The sequence below is a fragment of the Callorhinus ursinus genome, unplaced genomic scaffold, assembly GCF_003265705.2.
Source record: "Callorhinus ursinus isolate GAN/ISIS: 27379988/994484 unplaced genomic scaffold, GSC_fseal_2.0 scaffold1, whole genome shotgun sequence".
Taxonomy (NCBI): Eukaryota; Metazoa; Chordata; class Mammalia; order Carnivora; family Otariidae; genus Callorhinus; species Callorhinus ursinus.
Genome location: NW_027397063.1, coordinates 103,927,937 through 103,950,458, shown reverse-complemented (window position 1 = coordinate 103,950,458; position 22,522 = coordinate 103,927,937). Strand labels below are relative to the sequence as shown.

The 22,522-nt window shown below is 39.7% G+C and overlaps 1 protein-coding gene across 3 annotated transcripts in view; it reads right to left on the bottom strand.

The window, feature by feature from the left end:
* The window catches only part of LOC112830702 (ceruloplasmin-like), a 42,341-nt gene extending 24,994 nt beyond the window's left edge, over positions 1 to 17,347 (bottom strand). For 2 of the 3 annotated variants that reach the window (XR_012374849.1, XM_025880717.2), the window contains exons 1-5: positions 5,242 to 5,396; positions 4,172 to 4,422; positions 2,685 to 2,897; positions 2,050 to 2,220; positions 989 to 1,231 (exon numbers count right to left, since the gene is read on the bottom strand). Coding sequence is in view for 2 of the 3 variants with exons in the window: in XM_025880717.2 (XP_025736502.2) it covers positions 989 to 1,231; positions 2,050 to 2,220; positions 2,685 to 2,897; positions 4,172 to 4,422; positions 5,242 to 5,396 (1,033 nt within the window). In the remaining variant the exon portion in view is untranslated. Of the gene's footprint in view, positions 1 to 988; positions 1,232 to 2,049; positions 2,221 to 2,684; positions 2,898 to 4,171; positions 4,423 to 5,241; positions 5,397 to 7,985; positions 8,078 to 17,302 lie in introns of those variants that run through there. The other variant, XM_025880727.2, reaches the window with a different exon arrangement.
* Positions 17,348 to 22,522: the final 5,175 nt, after the last annotated feature.

Sequence of the window (22,522 nt, the reverse complement as noted above, 5' to 3'; positions counted from 1 at the left end):
CCAAGGGACTCTCAGAAGCTTCTCAATTGTGCCAAGGGCTGACCCTATTCTTTCTGCAGAGCTGAGGGCCAGACCTGGCTCGAAGACACCATCTGCAAAGTCAGGAAATAAGAAGAGTGGGATTGAGTGTCCATTTTCACCTGAAAATGATATTCCTTTCTAAGTGAGAAACTTTTCACCATTAAACTCAGTCCTCCAGCTGCAGTAGCTGCGAGTGGTTCTCCTTTTTCCCCAGAGCCCTCGAGGGTCCCAGCACGTAGGAAATCCTGACAAATACTTGCTGTGTAGTTATTTCCGTAACTAGTGGCAGCATGATTCTAACCAAAGTATGAGACTTAGAAGACAGGTTTGATCCCAGAAGTAAACCCATTTTTGTATAAAAAAAGAAAAGTGAATCAGTTGTAAGAACAACCGTGTTTTTCGATCGAAAGGTAAGACAAAAGAGTGCATGATTATATGTAGAGTTTGGTCATATTTAAGTATAGAAAAGATGAATGACTTCATAACTGGCCATCGTATGATTCAATGGAGGGTGTGATTGAAGAGGGAAATAAACGGAAATACAAAGGTTTCCTGAGTTCTGGATTAGTATCATTTAGTCCCACAATATTCCTGGCAATTCTTCCTACAGGGTTTTGGACACATGTTTTAACCTCTTGAAACTTGTTTCCTCAACTTAAAAACAAACAGTAATGATACCTGCTCTGCCATCCAGGCTTTTTGTAAGGCTCGAGGGCTAATAAATATAAAAGTTTTTTTTGTGCACATGAAACAAAGCACCCCTATATACCTAGAAGTGTTCATTACTATGCAGTTAAGTGTTAGAGACCCGGGTTCCAGTTCTGATCCTGTCACTGCCTTTCCAAAAGGCAACCCCATCACCTCCCTAGAAATCGCTTTCAATCATTTGGAAGAGAAGGTATTTGTGAGGGGTTGCAACGTTGAAAATTCTCTGACGCTGTGTTATGTAAAGGTCACAAATCCCTACCGTGTATCTGACATCTCAGCTGCCACTCTCCAGGGCCCTTGGCCACCATGAAGGCATCTTCCAGCGAGGCAGGGAAGACAGTAATGGTGTCCTTTCTGTGGTTCCGCGATATCAGAGTTTGTCCATGCAGATAGATGGAGTGTGTGTCCAACACACCACCCATGCCCACAAAATACCACTTGACTCTGTCCTCAGCACACATGGTGAGATTGGGCAGATTTCCATACATGTATCCGTTGATTGCTGAAAACAAATATATGTTTTATTTGATTTTTTTATTTTTTAAGGAAACTCGACCCCCAACGCAGGGCTTGAATTTGTGAGCCTGATAGCAGGAGTTGCATGCTGTCCTGACTGAGCCAAGTAAACAAACGTGTGCTAATGTCTCACACACGGTAGATGAGGACCAAATACTATACATTTATAGCACATTTCCTCATTACACAAACCTCGCGGTGTCAGCTTCATCCTCATGCATAATCTAACGTGGGATTTGATTGGTGTTTCAAACATGAAAAGGCCATAAATACTGTATATAATTAGAAGTGTCAGGAGCACGAAGAATTACAGGCAAGAGGAGGAAAAGTGAACGAAGGGCAGAGGTCAGTGAAGAGGGGAAAAGAATAGAAAGAAGCTAAGTCCCGGAAAGAAGAGAACAAGGGTGGGGGACTGAGAGAATGAGAGTGCCTTTCTGAAAAATTCTTACGTAGAAACACATTTTTAAAGAAACACATTTTCATAAAATACCTGGTCAGTTATGTTTTTGTTCTTCCAAAATATTTTATTACCTTAAAATTATATCTTTCCTGTTTTTTACCATCTCCTTTTGATCAAGATCAGACTTTAGAAAACAAATGCATCTACCTAACTTTACATGCAATGAAACTCTGCAAACCAGCAAAATTTACTAGATGCCTTGCATATCAACTCGCGTACCTTGAGGGAAAACTGGAAAATGTAAACTCAACCACACAAACTTGAACAAAAGGAAATCACTAAATAGAATCACCGAAGTTAGAATTATAGGGTATGATGAATAAGAAAGCTTTCTTTAATCTTACAGGGCATGCGATTGCTCTCCTGGAAGTCAGAATCGTTAGCATTAACTTTGCCAGATTCAGTATATGTATTAATATTGTCATCGATATACCAGCTTTTGTTTTCATCAGTTATGGAAAACATCAAAACGTAAGACCTGTCGATATATTTTTCGGTGTCTCCATCCAGTGTGCCTGAAACATAAAGAATAACAAAACTTGCTCTTTGCAACAATTATTTTTGCCATGAAATAAACTGGTGATTCTAACTGATTCAACTTAATCTTGTACACCTACAGACAGAATTCTAAGGAACAATGCATGCAAGGAACAGGCAAACAGCCTCTCGGCTTCCTACTTTCTTCAACCCTGCTGGTTTAACACTTCTCTATAGGAGAAAGATGTCAGTCATTTTGTGAAAAGTTCACTGGATTTGACTACCATCTAGCGACCAATCTGGACTTGAACTGAGGTGTTGGACTCACCATCGCCATCTAGTGCTCGGAGTCTGAGAGGGCAACTTTACTTTCTTGACTGAAGAATCAAGGTTAAGGCAGGAAAGGGGAGCTCATTTGATAGAAAAATTCCACGAGGAGAGCAGGGGGAGAGCCCACTTACTCTGGTTCTATTGCTACAATGAGATTTTAAAAATATATTACCTCTTTTGCAAGTCAGAATTGGTCCAACAAGACCCGAAGCCACGTCTTTTGAAGCGTCTATATGGGAGTGGTAAATCCTTGTCACGCAGTTACTGTCACTGGGGCCAGGCCCCTGATTTTCGTCTACAAACCACTTGTAAGTATATCGTGCCCCTGGTTGCAGACGGTCATCTTCCTTTTGCTGGCTCGTAGTATTATCAGGATAGAGGGCACCTAGGAAACATTATCCACACTGCGGTCAGAGTAACGATTGGGCAACTGTATTTTGAATGTGACTCATGCCTTCTCTAGTAAGCCATAAATGTATGTTAATTTCTATTTTTAGAATCAAGTGTGCATTTCTCCCCTCCTCTTTCCTGCCTCCTGTCTCTTCTTCCTTAGCTGGCTTCCACTTGAATATCCAGCTTGTCTATTTTCTAGACGAAACTGGAATGAGATAGGCAGTATAATTGCAGACTATTATCACCATTATTGATGGATTCCAAAAATATTTACTGAATATCCACTATATGCCTAGACCTCAGACACAGAAACCTAGACTCCTGAGAGGGCTTCCATATTTTCTTCAGACTTGGGACCCAGGGCATCAAGAGGCATCCATGTGTCCTCCAAGTAGACCACTGGAGCCCAAAAGTGGCCCTCTGCATAGCTTACATTACCCTGAGCTATTACCTCAGTTCTGAATCTGGGGCCTTTCTCTTCTTTCTTTCTTCTTTTCCTAGAATTCTTGCCTTAGATCTTTATCTCTTGAGGCTAGAGTCCTCATAACTATGAATAAAGTTCTTACATTCAATAGAAGACTTTGAAGCATGGCCAACCTCTCATATTTAACCCATCTCCGAGTACCCCCCTGCTCCATGGTGAACATAAAACCTTATTTGTTGGCTTTCTCTTCCCTTTCTTTTTCTAACACCATTAGGCAGCTGTGAGTGTAGATGTGTAGGAGACAAGATACTGTCTGGAAAATAATGATTTTTCTTGACAGTGATGTTTTCAAGAGGTTAATCCTCATCCATTAGGAAATGAAATGAGGTGGGGTAGAATAGTATTTCTGGAAAATAATGATTTCTCTTGACACTGATCCTTTCAAGAAGCTAATCCTCATCTATTAGAAAATGAAATGAGGTGGGGGTAGAATAGTATTTCTGCCAACCTAACATTTGCTCATGAGCATCTCTTACAAAAAAAAAAAAAAATGTGACCCATGCTTTTTCTAGTAAGCCATGAATGTTCATTAGTTTGTATTATTATTATTGTGAGTGAAAAGTGTGTTTTCTTTCCTAAGAATTGCACAAGGGTGGGCACTTACTCAAGATGAAAAATTGAAAAAGGGCTGTCAGGTATAAACATTAAAGACATCAAAAATAAGAGTCTGTATTCACCCCAAACTATTCCCAGTTCATAATTACCCTGCTTTCCCTGAGGTCTTGGGCTCATACTTCCCATAAGCAACAGCTCAGAAATATAAGAAAAAAGGATCCACTTACCTTCATTTTCTTTAGTGTAGGTGATTCCATGAGGATGGAAACTATACATTCTTGAAGCAAAATTTTTTACATGAACATAAACCATGTCTCCAGTCTCTGCCTTAATTATCGGCCCTAAAAATCCCAGCCAGGATGGTTTTTTAATGATTGTTTGAAATGTGTCATTAGTATACTGAAAATACAAAGCCTTCTTATAAACAGATCCTATCCTGTCTTGGCTTCGTGTTAGAAATTTATAGGACTGAAACTCTCTGTAAAAAATAAACAAAGAAACAAAAAGAATCTTAACAAAGTTTGACAGGAAAGAAAAAAAATGTTAAGTCAACTGAAACTAGAAGTAAGAAGCCTTACAGCCTAATTTTGATAGACAAAACTCAGACACGGGAGGAAATGTGAAGGGAATCAAAAAAGGTGGTGTAAACAAGGAGAACGTGGGGTCTATGATGAAGGAATCAAATACGAGTGTAGCAAGTAATATGCGTGGCATTTTGGTTTACAAGACTTACCAAACTCTCCATACTGAGCCACAAAAAGGCTTCTAATCCCACTTGAAGGTCACTTTAGATCTCAAGCGTTAGATCGATCCCAGTGACTTAGAATTGTTTACCTATTTATACGGATTTGTGGATTTGCCGGTAAACTTAGGGTCTTTTTGGCCAACAAACATGGTAAATCCAAACCCCCACGCATAACCACTAGATTTCTCCCTCCCAATTACTTGAAAAGAGAAATCAAGAACAGAGCTGCAATTTTAGAATCTCTGCCATACCCTCCATATCAGAAGGAAAAGTGTTATTTTATATCTTGAGAACCACACAAACAAAATTGATGATAAACACAGAATTAGAGATGATCCTTGAAATATTGTGCCATGTTGGCAAAAGTGGTGACAATTCTAAGAAGGAATAATTTCTGATTTCTATGAAGAAAACAAAGGAAGCAGTTCTAATAGCAAATGTGCCCTTAAAGGGTCAACGATGGGAAATTCTTCATTAGCATTTTATCAGTGAATAACAATTACCAACTTCTGTTTCTGAGAGTAACTTTTTCATTGCAAAGGTATTACTTACTGATCTTCTGAAAAAGGCTTCCCATTGAGCATATTTTTACCAGTAGGAGCATAGTTCCAAGTGGTTTCTTTAATGCCTATGCTGTAGTGCCTATCTTTTGCCCAACCTGGATAACTAATAAAAACCAGAAAGATTAATGGTAAAAGGGCCTTCATTTTCAAACCTTAATCCTGGAGAGTCTAAGTGAGTGATGCCTGCCTTTCTTTTATAATCCAGGCTTTCTTCCTTTATTTGTGTCCATTTACATAAGTTGGAGTTGCATAAGAGCCCGTCATGTTTCATCTACACATACGTCATTTCCATTCCAAATGCATTTAGTTTTCATTAGTCAGGCTGAGTGAAATGTTGCACAACCCATTGAGAATACTGGTGCTTGGCCAGTATTAGAGCTTGCTTGAATTACTGGGTAGATGGGCTACCAGATTATCCCCCGACACCATCCCCCAACAATTACTATCTGTTCCTAGGTTATAAGAATCATCTCCAATTTATTCTCCAGCCTCCACGTTCTCCCAAATTCTTCATTACATGTTAGTTTTAATAATTCGTTGCTCTAGATGTTAATTTAAATTCCTTGTCATTTAATACTTTTATTCTCAGATTTCTTGAAATTTAAGACTGTCCATAATCTGCCCCTAATCTGATATTCCACGTTCATCTCCATAATTCACTTACAGGATCCCTTCCCTCTGGGAAGTTGACTTATTAGGGACACAGCTTCTCCAAGTTGTCCCCATTTTTCAAGCTTCCTGAAACTTTACCTCCTCAGTGAAGACCTCCCTGATTATTTCAGCCTGTAGACACCTCTCTCTTTCTGAATTCACCAGCTGTGTCCAGGCCTGGTAATCAACTACACAGTTTTGTACTGTTGTTTAAATGTACATGTATTTTCTCTACCACCATTAGATTATAAATCCTAGAGATTACTTCTTTTTATTCTGTGTTATCTTCTAGAAATGTCAAGGAAGAAATGTTAAAATTTTTAGGAACAAATAAATAAAGTCCCTTGGCTACAGTTACAGTACGTAAGGAAAGGAACAGGAATCTTTGTCACTGATTTGTATACCATCATTTATTGGGATACCTATTACCATTGGGTCTTGTTTGAGACTTTACAACTGGAAAGCCACAATGCCTTTCAGCAGTTAGAGTGGTATTCTGATTGAGGTTTGGAAACCCACACTTAGAAATTGAAGGCAGGGCAATCATATAACATGTATTATTTTGCAGCTTGCTTTTATTCCTCAACTACGTGTCTTAGAGACCTTTATATATCACTGCCTAGAAGTCTACTTCCTTCATTCCAATTGTAGCATTTTTTTCTATTATGAATGTAATTCATTTATTTTTTAAAACACACAAAATCAAAGTATATTTTTCCTGGGTGCACATACAGATGTCTGTACACACTTAAGAAGGTGCCCAAAAGGGTACCTATCAAACTAAATACAGCTCTGAGAAGAGAGAGGATTATTATATTTAAATTATTTTTTTACAAGGAGGATACATTTCTATATTACTTGATTTTAAAAAATCAACAAAGTATTTGCATTTTTTCTTTCTTGGATTAAAAAATAACGGGACTCTGATTCTTCCTTATAAGCAATAGTTGCTAAATTTTACAGAAATCAAAACTTCTAGGCTGTTGTATCACAAAAATTATTCACATTTGTGAATTCATAGGTGAATTTTAAAAACAAGTTGGGTAAACAGTCCACTGCTTTGGCAGGTTTTAATGTCACCAGCAGATGCTGGAAGGAATTCAGAAAAGCTAAGCCTGGAGGGACCTCGGTGTGTGGAAAAGCTGCCCACAGGAAAATCAAGAAGAGGAAGGGTTTCACAAGTGGTACCTTGGGGAAACAGTTGAAAGGGTTGGAGAGAAGACTCACATCAGACCTGCTGGGTCTCACATGAGAGAGGGATTAGGGACAGCCTCTCTGGCCTCAAGGAGGAGACCCATGGTTGGAATAGTTGGAAGCTCTAGTCTCACATATTTAGCTCTGTATATGGAAGAAGCTTATGACCTTCCCTGTCACTGTAGCCTAGACCAGGAGTTATGAAAGACCCACCACCCAGCAGTCAGGGGGAGGGATTCCTTAAATGGGCTTTCCGATGTCCCTGTACCCCGAAATTCTGTGTCTTCTTTCTTCATCCTCCCAGAAACATTAATTTTACTTTGGAACATGGATAATAGAAAACCCACTCAGCTGCCTTTTTTTTTTCTTTTTATTTAGTAAGCACCCCAAGAAGTGCAAAGTCTAGTGTATTCAAATCAAGCAGATGTATCCCCAGTTCCCAACTCCACCGTATACTAGCTATGTGATTTAGGACGAGTTGCATTATCATTCTGAACCCAAGTCCCCTTATCTGTAACAGAAAGGTAGTAACAATTAAAGCTCCTGGCTGCTGTGAGGACTTACCTTCTAGCCTATCAAAGAAAGTTAAGCATCCTCTCCCCAAGACAATGAAAATGGTGCTGGTAAACACTCACTGTTCTTCTCAAGAAATGACTAGGAAAACTGGCTTTTTGTGCGTGTGTGAGGGTGGCGGTGGATGGGTGAGATTGGAAGGCAGTGCTTTTTCATAGGTGATGTTATATTTTATGGCTTGGAAAGATGACAATTTCTGTCCCCTTCCTGCATAGACCTCAATAGATCCGTCTTTTGGTACAGCAGTATTTCAAGTTGGTCACCATTATTTGGCTATTTTCTTGGTTTGTAGCCCAAGAGCATAAGGCAACTTACTTAGCTAAGCTTTGTTGAATTTGGCCCAAAGGTGTAAGTTCAAACACCTTGGAGGAAAATTTGGATTCCTTCCTGGTTTTGCCATTCCACAGCTGGAAATTGTTTAAGAAGAAATAGAGCACATGAAAATATGCATAAGGTTCTAATGACACTAGTACCTTATGTTTGCAAAAAAGCTTTACAATATATAAAAATTACCTTTAAAAATTATTCTTCAAAATGTCATCTTCAAAACACTCTCCTTCACCTCAACTCTCACACCTGTTTAATAAATGAAGTATCTAAAACTCAGAAAGTCTAGGAAATCACTGCATGATGCACACTTCCAAGTTATGGTGCCAGGGTTCAAACAGAAATCCCTGGATTCCAAATCAAATGTTTCTTCTGTGTGACCTTATTAATTGGCTTCCATAATTTAAGTGCGTATACTTCCATATTATCACTAAATGCTAAGTTTTGCTCTGAGCATGTAACTCTAATTGTATCTTCCAACAAAGCAGACCAATGGGATATAAATGATGTGGGAACAGGATGGGGAGTTTAAAGACAATGAGGAAGATGTTAGCAACATTTACATCCATTTCCATTCTTTCTGTTTCTTCTGCCAAGTTTCTTCTGTTTCAACTATTTGTTGAAAGTCAGATGGTCCTTAGTCACTTTCTAAACAGTAACTCTAATTGTGTCGGCAAATCCTGAAAGGAAACTTCATTAAGTTCTTTTGATAGTTGAGGAAACTAGAACTTGGGGGTTTTAAAGAACTGACCAAAGCAAGTAGGTGTTATTGTCAAATTTAAACCCAGACCTTAAAGCCTGGTGGATGTTCTTACTACTAAACTCCCCACCTCCTACTCTGGGCAACTCTGGGCAACTATCAACCAGATCAGAAGAGTTTAAATAAGTAGAGCAACAGGCAGCCGGGGCAGATAGGTACACTTAGGCTAGAGCCCTGTGTCCTTCTCAGGTTGGATCTATGTAAACTGCAAGCTTTTACAGTATGGGGTAGACTCCATGAGGGACCAGATGCCCACAGAACAAGGCATAGAAAGAAAGAGTGGGAAATGCTGAGGACCAAGAGGAAAGAGAAAAGCAGGCCCTGATATTTGGAGCTGGCCTGATACTATCAGCTGGGCCTTGTCCTGGGACTCACAGTTAGACCCTGGTGTTCTTCTCCTATTGGACATAAAATTTCCTGAACTCTAACATCAGACTACACCACTGTGAGCACAATGAGTCAAGACAAAAATAGGTCCACTCCAAAATAATGTCTGAACACACAGGAGGAACATGAACATTGTCCAAACCTTTAAAATAACCAAGCATTCCCTTATCCTGGCTGTAACTGACTAATGCTTCTTCACCAATTGTAGCTTTAGCTTGGCTTTGTTCCTCCTGACTTATAGATAAGATTTAAGACATCCAATCATAGAATCGACCCTCCTGCATCCAATCCAGAGCAAAGCCCTGCTTCCTTAAACATCCCTCAAAACACCTAACACAAGCACCAATCCTGTAAATCCTTTGTAACAACTTCTTTCCGAGATACTTTGTGATTCTCTATGGTATGTGTTGTCTTTCATTGCAACAAGCAATAAACACAACTTAGTCAATTATAGGCGTAGTCCTGTGGTTGGATTAGAGTGTACTGACACTAATTTCCCCTAGGGAAAAAAAATCCATAACATGGCTACTATTAAAATATTATCAACATGACAAAAATTCAGGAATGTATCTCTCCAACCTGGACCTCTCTGCCTAATTCCAGTATATACGGTGGTCTACTCGACATCTTCACTTAGCTGTTTAGTACAGCACTTCACAAACACTTATGTGCATATGAATCCCCAGAAAAATCTGAGGGTCTTTCAAAATGCAAATTCTGAGTCTGTAGGTCTGAGGTGGAGCCCAATATTCTGCATTTCTGTGCTGGCTCCCTAGCGATGCCAGCGCTGCAGGTCCATGAACCATACTTTCCATAGCAACAACCTAATAGACACCTCAAACTCAACATGCCCAGATATGAACTTCTAAGACTTTCATTCTTAGCTCCAACATGTTAGGAGCTTGGAAGTCATCACTGCCATCCTTATAACAAGAAGCACTCGACAAACTGGAAATCAACAACGTTTCTTAAACCCATTAGAGAAGTAATGCAAGTAGGGAGATGAAAATTCTAAAAGAAAGAATCAAAAGAAAATGCTAGAAATCAAAGAACACTGTAATAGGAATAAAGGTGCTTCTGAGGCTTCATTAGACTGGACACAGCCAAGGAGAGAATCAATGAGCTTCAAGAGCAGTCAATAGAAACTTCCGAAAGTGAAATGCGAAGAGAAAAAAGAATGAAAACAAAAAACAAACAACACACACACACACACACACACACACACACACACACACAATCTTGGAACTATGGGATAATTTCAAAAGCTATAACAAAATTGGATTGCCAGAAGGAGAAGAATGAAAGAAATGGAGTAAAATAAATATTTGAAATAATAAGGACCGACCGAGAACTTTCCAAAATTAGTGACAAATACCAAACTACAAATTCAAGCAGCTTAGAGAACAAATGCTAGAATAAATACCAAAAAACAAAAACAAAGCCCTATACTTAAGCATATCATATTCAAACCACAAAAGAACAAATCTAGAGAGAAAATCTTGAAAGAAGCTAGGAAGAGGAAAGTATCTTCCCTACAGAGAAACGAGAATAAGAATTATTAAACTGGAATGATCTTGCTCATCCTCCTAAAGCCATTCATTCCATTCACTGCCTTCTTCATCTCAGTTAATGGCACCTCCAGTCCTCGAATAAAGCCAGGTCAAAAATGTTGGATTCATCCTTAGCTCCTCTCTTTCTCACGTTTCACAACCAGTCTGCCACCTGTTCAAAGTATAACCTAAAATCCAGCCACTTCTCACCACCTCTACGGATATTTCCCTGGTTCAAGCCACAATTGTGTCCCTCCAAGGAACTGTAAGAGCCTCCTAAATAGTTTCTCTGTTCTACTCTTGCCTCCCTCCAGTCTGTTCTTAACACAGGAGCCTGAGTGACCCTTTAAAAACATAAATTCCATCAGGTCACTCCTCTTCTCAAAGTCTTGCGATGACTCCCTGTTTCCTGCAGTATAAGATCCCTTCTATGGCTTTCAAAGCTCCTTAATGACTTCACTTCCCATTACATTACCTCTTTTCTCCCATCTCCACTCTTCTCTCCTTCACTCGCTCTGCTCTGACCAGGCTTGCTTCCTTGCTGCTTCTCGGACCTACCAGCCCCACCTGCAACAGAAAGCTTTGGCACTGACTCTTTTCTCTGCCTGAACACTTCCCCTCCGGTATCCTCATGGCTCCCTTCTTCATCTCCACCAGGTCTTAATTTAAATGTCACCCTCTCAATGAGGGCTACCCTGACTATATGATTTAATAGCAACACCTGCTCCACTTCTCTTCTCCCTCGCACATGGGATTCCCTTCTACTTTTCCTTCTGTCCACAGCACGTATCTTCCAAGTTACTATACAATCTTCTTCTTTATCAGGTTTATAATTTATTGTGTGTCTCTTTATACTAAAATGTAAGCTCCATAAGGGCACAAAATTTTGTTGGTTTTGTTTGTTGATGTATCCCTAAGCACCTAGAACTGTGTTCGGCACAAAGTATGTGCCTAATGAATATTTGTTGAATGAATGCATGGTAGGATACCCTGAAACTGGCTATGTGACCTGGAAAAACAGTAGCAGCAACAATAATGACAATTTTGGAGTGCTTTCTATGTGTTAAGCACTTCATGAGTTTAACTCATTTAATCTCTATAACCTTGAAAGTGAGACAACTAAAGCAGGGAGAAGGCAAGACTCCCACCCAGGCGGCGACTGATTGGCTCAGTCGGTTAAGCATCTGCCTTCAGCTCAGGTCATGACCTCAGGGTCCTGGGATCGAGCCCTACATTGGGCTCCCTGCTCAGCAGGAGTCTTCTTCTCCCTCTCCCTGTGCCCCTCCCCCTGCTTGTGCTCTCTTTTTCTCTCATATAAATAAATAAAATCTTAAAAAAAAAAAGAAAGAAAAAAACTTCTGCCCAGGGCTGCACAGCTGGTGAAAGACAGAGCCAGAATTTGAACACCCAGGTATTTGGGCTCCAGAGCTCAAGTTCACAAAAAATGTGCTATGTTGAGAAAGTGGATTATCCTCTCTGTACTTCAAGCATTTTCCTTTTCAATACAAACTGTTGTGCCAGATTATTTTAAAGGATCTTTCCATATCCACAAACCTGAATGTCACTCTGCTTCACTATCTTATCTACTTTGCTGATGGTTTTCAGACTAAGTTATAAGATAAGGACCTGATGGAACTAGGACCTGGTGGCCCTGTGGACACCACGTTGCAGATTCTTCAGAATATTCCTACTTCCTATTTTCAGGTGCAAATATCATACAACCGTGCATGAGTAAACTTTTTTTTCCTGCTATGACAATACAATGCTGGCTAGTCCTGCCTGTCCAAGTTCCCTTAGTATTTGTAAGAATGAGCAAACAGTGATTTTGTAAATCAAAGTTCTTCAAAGAAAACAGAACAATTTTAAATAGCCAGATTAACCAAAACTAGCAGAGCCCCCACTCCTGCTTTTAGGAGCAATCAAGGACTTTTGTGGGGGAGGTACTGAGGAAGTCTGGTACAGCTCAGAGATATTCTGAGATATAAAATGGTGGAATTAATAGAAAACTGTATTGGGAAAAAATTTTTTTGCCCCTTTTGTTTACTAACTATGAGCCATTTCTACTTCACGGTACATGTGAATGACACTCATAAATAGGAAGTCATGTCTTCACTTATTTATTCAACATTCAGCAGATGCTTATGGAGAGTTTTTATGTGCCCAGCCTTATGCCAGTCACTAGGGGGGTAATGACATTTATAAAATAGGGCAGTATAATGAATGAGGAGTGTCTGTGGCTGATGGTAGAACCACACATAAAGAAAGCATGGCCAGACAAAAACACAAACCCCATTTCTTGTTTGTATTCTCAAATATATTGCCTGGCTTATTTACTTACCACATTACTAAAATCAACCTATCTTCAGTGGATGAGTAACTGCCATTTTAAAAAAAAATTAAAAAAATTATTGCCACAGATTGCAAGGATGTTTCAACATCTGCAAATCAATCAGTGTGATACACTACATAAATAAAAGAAAGGATAAGAACCATATGATCCTCTCAATAGATGCAGAAAAAGCATTTGACAAAGTACAGCATCCTTTCTTGATTAAAACTATTCACAGTGTAGGGATAGAGGATACATACTCCAATATCATAAAAGCCATATATGAAAGACCCACAGCAAATATCATTCTCAATGGGGGAAAAACTGAGAGCTTTTCCCCTAAGGTCAGGAACATGACAAGGACGTCCACTCTCACCACTGTTGTTCAACATAGTACTAGAAGTCCTAGCCTCAGCAATCTGACAACAAAAAGAAATAAAAGGCATCTGAATTGGCAAAGAAGAAGTGAAACTCTCGCTCTTCGCAGATGACATGATTTTCTATGTAGAAAGCCCAAAAGACTCCATCAAAAAATTGCTAGAAGTGATACAGGAATTCAGCAGAGTCGCAGGATATAAAATCAATGCACAGAAACCAGTTGCATTTCTATACACTAACAATGAAGCAGAAGAAAGAGAAATCAAGGAATCAATCCCATTTACAATTGCACCAAAAAACCGTAAGATACCTAGGAATAAACCTAACCAAAGAGGCAGAGGATCTGGACTTGGAAAACCATAGAACACTCATGAAAGAAATTGAGGAAGAAATAAAGAGATGGAAAAACATTCCATGCTCATGGATTGGAAGAACACATATTGTTAAAATGTCTACCCTACCTAGAGCAATCTACACATTCAATGCAATCCCTATCAAAATACCATCAACTTTTTTCACAGAACTGGAACAAATAATCCTAAAATTTGTGTGGAACAAGAAAAGGCCCTGAATAGCCAGAGGAATGCTGAAAAAGAAAACCAAAGCTGGTGGCATCACAATTCCAGACTTCAAGCTCTATTACAAAGCTGTAATCATCAAGACTGTATGGTACTGACAAAAAAACAGACACATAGATCAAGGGAACCAGAAATGGACCCTCAACTCTATGGTCAACTAATCTTTGACAAGGCAGGAAAGAATGTCCAATGGAAAAAAGACAGTCTCTTCAACAAATGGTGTTGGGAAAATTGGACAGCCACATGCAGAAGAATGAAACTGGATCATTTCCTTACACCATGCACAAAAATAGACTCAAAATGGATGAAAGGATGTTGAAACATCCTTGCAGTCTGTGGCAATAAACTCAAAATAAATGTGAGACAGGAATCCATCAAAATCCTTGAGGAGAACACAGGCAGCAACCTCTTTGACTTTGGCTGCAGCAATTTCTTGCTAGACATATCTCCAAAGGCAAGGGAAACAAAGGCAAAAATGAATTATTGGGACTTTATCAAGATAAAAATCTTTTGCACAGCCAAGGAAGCAGTTGACAAAACCAAAAGACAACTGACGGAATGGAAGAAGATATGTACAAATGACATATCAGATAAAGGGCTAGTATACAAAGTCTATAAAGTACTCATCAAACTCAACACCCAAAGAACAAATAATCCAATCAAGAAATGGGCAGAAGATGTGAACAGACATTTCTGCAAAGAAGACATCCAAATGGCCAACAGACACGTGAAAAAGTGCTCAACATCACTTGGCATCAGGGAAATACAAATCAAAACCTCAAGGAGATACCACCTCACACCAGTCAGAATGGCTAAAATGAACCATTCAGGAAACAACAGTTGTTGGCAAGGATGTGGAGAAAGGAGAACCCTCTTACACTGTTGGAAATGCAAACTAGTGCAGCCACTCTGGAAAACAGTATGGAGATTCCTCAAAAAGTTGAAAATAGAGCTACCCTACAACCCAGCAATTACACTACTGGGTATTTACCCCAAAGATACAAATGTAGTGTGATCTGGAGGGGCACCTGCACCCCAATGTTTATAGCAGCAATGTCCACGATAGCCAAACTGTGGAAGGAGCCGAGATGTCGTTTGACAGATGAATGGATAAAGAAGATGTGGTATATATACACAATGGAATACTACTCAACCATCAAAAAATGAAATCTTGTCATTTGCAATGACATGGATGGAACTAGAGGGTATTATGCTAAGCAAAATGAGTAGATCAGAGAAAGACTATTATCATAAGACCTCACTCATGTGTGGAACTTAAGAAACAAAACAGAGGCTCATAGGGGAAGAGAGGAAAAAAGAAAACAAGATGAAAGCAGAGAGGGAGACAAATCATAAGAGACAATCAGGAAACAAACTGAGGTTTGCTGGAGGGGAGGACGGTGAGGGGATGGGGTAACTGGATGATGGACATTAAGGAGGGCACGTGATATAATGAGCACTGAGTATTGTATAAGACTGATGAGTCACTGACCTCTACGTCTGAGACTAACAAGACATTGTATGTTAATTAATTGAATTTAAATTAAAAAAATTAAAAATAAATAAATTTAACTATAAAAAAAACTGTTGCCACAGAATTTTAGGGCGACCAGAAGAGAAGACCCAACAACTATTTGGAACCATAACCTTATTGTGAAAATGTCTATGTAATCTCCCAGGTTGATGACTTTGAGAATATCTGTGTTCACTAGAATATGCACCGTCTTGGTGTGTTTCTTATTAAGACAGTTACACTGTGTCACATTCACAACTCTTCAGCTGCTATCAGCTAAAAAAAAGTGGGTTGATGGCAAAAATTAATTTGTAATTCATCCTTTGGACCTCAGGATGACTTTTCTCCCAATGAAGTAGTCTTCTGAGTGGTGGATGCATTCCACCTCTGCCCTCCAAATGACATTGTAAACCCAAATGTAGATAAAATAACCAAAGATCATTGTTACTGAAACATGGCCACCTAAAGTAAATCCATTTGAAACTGGAAATAAAATACTTGATTAGTATTTTATTGTTAGAAATGAAACCAATTAAGAGAATAAGCTTATTTTACTTTGTATCAGTTGAAATCCTACTTTTTTGATTTATAAAGATGAGTTTCACATGGTTTCATCTAATATTTAACACAATTTAGATTGGTCCTATAAGTCTGCACCAAATCTTAGGATGAAGCTAAGACAAATCAAGTGTTACTTGGATTTAAATGTTATCATTTTTGTTGACAAAGCTTTAAGAGAGCACAATGTAGACTCCTTCATTTCACTTTTGATATATTTAGCACCTTCACAGGGAGGGTCATTTTGCCTAAATATTGAAGGGAATCCTAAGGGCATCTCTAAATCTATCATACTCAAATTATTCTTTTGACACATTTAACCTCTCACAATTTGACATTTCTTCAAACATTTGCTAACCTAACTCTGCCAGATCCTTATTTGTCAAGACCTTGTGTGTAATTTGAGTAGTTCTCTGTTACTTTCAATGACTTGAAAGTGCTCCAATATTTACATTTAATTGGCACTGGGAAGTGAAGCAGGAAAGGGAGAGAAGCCAAAAAGTGAGTGAGTTAATGCTGTGGGTAACTGGGGCTCAGTCAGGCTGGGGATTCTTTGAGAAACTTGGTAATAATAACCCCTCAGAACTGTCCTATTGAAGAGCAAGGAGGGTATGGAATTTACCACTGGAGGGTCACTGCTGGGCTGTTGACTCCTAGGCACTTCTGGCCTTCCCATCTGCTGTGCAAGCATGCTCCTACACCCAGAGAATATATTCAGGTAGAGAAATGCAGAAAGTCATCTGCCTGTATTTGGACTATCTGCAGAAGCCCTATAGGGTGAACCAGGGGGAAATGCGAGAGGCACTGACATGTCTGCTCCACTCAGTTGGGTCACTTAGAGAAGGTGATGTCAGATGTCTCCATTCAAAAGGTATCTTTTCCCCCTTTGTAATTTATAAGTAATTTCAAAGGTGACATTTGAGTGAATGTCTTATTCCCCAAACATAGTTTTACTCAATGATTTTACTATCATTCATTCATAACTCTCTCTCTTTTTTTAAGATTTTATTTATTTATTTGAGAGAGCAGGAGTGGTGCAGGGAGGGGCAGAGGGAGAAACAAACTCTTTGCTGAGCAAGGACCTGATGGGGGGCTCGATCCTAGGACCCTGGGACCATGACCTCAACCAAAGGCAGACACTTAACTGACTGAGCCACCCAAGTGGCTTATAACTCTTACTAACATAAGGGATCAAACCTTATCTCTAATCACTGAGTTCCAAAAAACCTATAATTAATGAAAGTAACCTTACCTGGGTCCCTGAACTCTTTGAGCCTGTCTTACTCTTTCCCCTTGGCTATCCTTTCAGATCTTCAGATCCAAAGAACTGATCCTTAGGGGTTTATGACATTATAGAAACTGACCCACGATACCAGGAACTGCCTCCAGGATTCTTGCAAATGTTTTTCTTCAATCTTCCTGCCCTTATCCCTAGGGCTGGGTACTACTGCCTCTGCCAAAATAGGTGAAGAGTAGGTCTAGAACTCAGAGGCAGAGCAGTGAGACTTGCCCTGTCATAACAAAGAACACCAAAGGCTCCAAGGAGCCTCATTTTCCAGTTCGGAGGAGCTAACAAAAGACTCCTCCATGATGGGGCTCAGTCATTAAGCATCTGCCTTCGGCTCAGGTCATAATCCCAGGGTCCTGGGATCGAGCCCCGCATCGGGCTCCCTGCTCGGCGGGAAGGCTGCTTCTCCCTCTCCCACACCCCCTGCTTGTGTTCCCTCTCTCACTGTCTCTCTCTCTCCCTCTCTCTCTCTCTGTGTCAAATAAATAAATAAATAAAATCTTTTAAAAAACAAAAAGATTCCTCCATGAGATTTCCACCATTGTGGACTTGATAGATTCAGGCCCCCAAACAATATGTTATTTACTTTTGAAGAAGAAAAAAATAATAGCAAACATAAACTTGTCTGTGTTAGAAAAGAGGCAACAGTGCAAATGAGTGTGGTTCCCATGGCCTGCCCGCCCTTGGGAGTGGGCTGGGGAACAGTCCCGAAGAGTGAAGTGAGTGTCCTCAGCCCATGCAAATGGTGGACAACAGAAGGGAGATCAGGAACATCAGCAGCACTGGTGAAGCTAGACCAAGTAGAGATAAAAATCTCACCCAGTCATGCCGTCCTTAAGTTAAAAGGATGGTACATTTGCAGCAGGGCTCTTGCCCTTGACCTATCTGTCTCTCAAGTCCTACTGCTTGGGGACTGGTTGCTCTACACCTGGTGAGCAGGTGTTACTCTGGGACACTCTTTTCCTTCTTTCTGGGAATTCCCCTAAGCTCTCCTCTGTAATCTATCTCCTGTTTCCTGAACCTTACTTCTTCCTCTTTGTGGAGGGAGAATTCTCGCATTTTGGTGGAGTGTGTTCTCCAGGAGCTTCCTGGGAAGGTGATATTTTGAGAACTTACTCATCAGAAAATGTCATGTGTCATGGAAATAATTTCCTTCAAAATGTAAAAGGCATTGCCCCAGTCTTTCTCTAATTTAGCTGTTTAGAAGTTCAAAGCCAGTATGATTCCCTATACTTTCTATGTGAGCTGTTCTTTTTTTATCCAGAAGGTTATGGAATATCCTCTTTCAGTCAGAGGTTTTAAAACTTCATTTGGTATACCTTTTCTATCTGGATACTCATGCTCTTCAGTTTCATGAGGTTTTTTCTTGCATTAAAATTATTTCTTACAGGGGGCACCTGGGTGGCTTGGTTAAGCATCCGACTCATGGTTTCAGCTCAGGTCATGATCTCAGGGTCGTGAGATCCAGCCCCAAGTCAGGCTCCACGCTCAGTGTGGAGTCTGCATGAAATTCTTTTCCTCTCCCTCTTCCCCTTCCCCACTCATGCATGCTCTTTCTCACTCTCTCTAAAATAAATAAATGAATAAATAAATAAATAAAATCTTAAAATTATTTCTGTCTCCATTTTATCTGTTATCTCTTTCTAGAAATTCATATTATTTGGTCTTGACTTCTTAGACTGACTGGTTTTCTAATTTTCCTTAGTCTTTGCTCCATTAAAAAAAAATTCTTATTCTTTTTGCTCTAGTCTCTGAGTGATTCCTTGACTTCATTTTCCAAATCTTCTACTGAGTTTTTCATTTATGCTATCTTATTCTTAATTTCTAAGAGTTTTTTGTTGTTGTTGCTGTTCTTTGAATGCTTCTTTTTAAATAGCATTCCTGTCTTTTCTCATGAACACAGAAATTATCTTTGTGAGGAATTCATGATATATATTTTTTAAGGTTTTCTTCTTTCCAAGTTTGTTTCCTCCAAATCAGTGTTTGTTTATACTTGCTTTAGTCTCTATCTTTCATGTAAGAGGCATTCCTTAGCTTTGTGGGGACCCTTGTCTATCTGCTCATGATTATGAATGAAGGGAAGAGCTGATTGCAAGTTGAGTGTGTGTGTAGGGCTTATTGACTCTGAACCTCACTGTTGGGTAAACTGGGTGAGCTATTTGTTGAAGAATTGCAAATGTCACTATATTAGTTTCCTATTGCTGTGGTGACAAATAACTACAAACTTAGTGACAGAAAACAACACAAGTTTATTATCTTACAGTTCTGGAGTGTAGAAGTCCAATATCAGTTTCACTGGACTAAAATCAAGATGTTGGCAAGCCTGAGTTCCTTCTGGAAGCTCTAGATGAGCTTTTCTAGCTTCTACAGGCTGCCTTCATTCCTTGATTGATCCCCTTCCTCCATCTTCAAAGCCAGAAGTGTAGCAGCTTCTCCCCTGTCCAATTTCTGTTCCTATACTTGTATCTTCTCTCTCTGAACGTGATATTCTTGTCTCCCTCCATAACGACCTTTGTGATTACATTGGATTTGCCTGGATAATCTCCCCCATTTAAAAATACTTAATTATTCACATCTGCAAAATCCATTTCTAGGCAACATATTCACAGGCTCCCGGGATTAGGACATGGACATTTTGGGGGGTTATTATTCAGCCTACCACAATCAGTATCTAAGTTTTCCCTCTTGCACTGGCCAGACTCCCTACAAGAGGCTCCAACTTGGAAGGTAAAATGCTGGCTACCAGTATTCTGATATCTGAGTGGATTAAAGGGTTTTGGGGCAGGTGTCTCTCAGCGTTCCTCATTCAAGATGCACCAGTCACTTAATATCTCTGATTTTGCTGCAGTGTCCATATCTTTGGTGAGTTTAGTTGCCTCCAATTCAGAGACCCTCTATTTTACCTTTTCCAGAGAATGAACTTTAAAATGTCTGCCACTTTCTAGTGTCATAGAGAGGAGAAGGGATACAGGGAGTCACTCAGTCCTTCTTGTTTTAGTGCTGCTCTTCCTTTACTCCCAGTTCCAGATGAATCTGGTGCTATCCTTTTGGGAGTCTTTTGAAGATTCTGACATGTAAATTATGCTGGCTCTCTGCTCCTCACCCTGACTCCCAGAGCTTGGGCTTTTCATGTTTCATGGGTTGGTTTTGTCAGTTATGTTTTATCAGTATGCTTTGTAGCTTCCACAATTCTATTGCTGTTGTCTCCTCTCCTGATCTTTGCATATTTGTTGGTTTATGTCTTTTAAAAAATCTTTATTATAAATTCAGTGTGATTTTAGACAGGAGTGAAATTAGATGTGTGTGTGTGTTTTCATATTAATGCAGAAAAAACACTGGACTTGAATTGGTTATGTTTCCCTGGGTCAGTCTTGGGTTGGCTCTGACCGCAGTGGCCAGGCACCACATCTAATAAAAGGATCTCAGTGGCCAGGCTCTTTTGTGCCCTGCCCCCACCCGCCCAACTACACACTAAAGCTTGACTTCTTGCCTCAGTTTCCTACCAAGTACCCCCGTTCCTCTGAGACTGGGATCTTGTCCCTAATTCTCAGTTTCATCTCACAAAGCAGGAAGTAGAACTGGCAAGAGTCATTCTGAATATAAATAGTTAGGGTTTTCATAATAGCACCCTTGAGTTGCCCCCTTTCCTTGTGGCTTTTCAGTGGGATGGAAGTATATAGGCCAGAGGCTGAGGTTTTAGGAACCTGATTCTTTATTTTTATTTTTATTTATTTATTTAACAGAGAGAGAGAGAGAGAGAGAAGGAGACAGAGCACAAGCAGGGGGAGCAGCAGAGGGAGAGAGAGAAGCCCGCTCTCTGCTGAGCAAGGAGACCAAGGCAAGGCTCGATCCCAGGACCCTGGGATTATGACCTGAGCTGAAGGCAGACGCTTAACCCATTGAGCCAGTCAGGAACCTGATTCTGACAGCTATTATGTTTACATTCTCCAAATATGTGACAAAAGGAAGTGCAGGCCTATCTTGCACTTTGTCTAGCCTAGAAATGCCTGCCTCTTACCTCTGCCTACTTTCCCTCCCCAGACTTCTGACCCTATCTTCTCCCTAGAACTGTAGGACATTCCTTTACTCCCTTCCCCTTCTGTTATATTTGTGGTATTTCCAGGTCTCAGCCATCCCAAATCTGCTCCAGCTACACTGAGTTCTAATTTCAGTCACCCGGGTTCTAAGAGCTTTATATGTACCAACTCACAATCTGCATAACACCTCTATTATTTTTTTAATATTATTTTTTTAGAAGGGGAGTGGGGGCAGAGGGAGAAGGAGAGAGAGAATCTTAAGCAGGCTCCATGCTCAGCACAGAGCCAGATGTGTGGGGCTTGACCCATGGGGCTGATCTCAGGACCCTGAGATCATGATCTGAGCTGAAATCAAGAGCCAGCTGCTTAACTGACTGAGCCACCCAGGCTCACACACTCTCTTATTATTCCTCCTTTACAAATTCAGGAACTGAGGCACAGATACTGTAAGTAAACTTGACTAGGATTGTACAACTAATAAGGCAGAGTCCCGATTTGAATCTGAGCATTCTGACTCCAGAGTACATCTTTAAACCACTTTAAACCATCTTTGAACCATCTTTAAACCACTATGTTACAGACTTATAAATCACATCCATGTGCCAAACACTGTTTTCTGAGATATATATATATACACACATATATATATGATACACATATCTGAGATACATAAATATATAATATGTAAATAAGATTATACAAATTAGTATACAAATATACGCCCATATAATCTTCATGGATACTATAGATCAAGCAAACAACCAAAAGGAAAGATACTGAGGCTCTGAACAACAAAATTAACAACTTCACCTAATGGACACCATAGAATCTTGCACCCAATATTTGGAAAAATATGCACTTTTAAAGTACATAAAATATTTACAAATAGTAACCATAAAACATGTTTTAAAAATGTTCAAAGTATCAGAATCATATAGACCACATTGTATAATCACAATACAATTAAGTTGGAAATCAATTTTTTTACTGTGAATTGTTTTTATTTTATTGTTATGTTAATCACCATACATTACATCATTAGTTTTTGATGGAGTGTTCCATGATTCATTGTTTGCGTATAACACCCAGTGCTCCATTCAATACGTGCCCTCCTTAATACCCATCACTGGGCTAACCCATTCCCCGA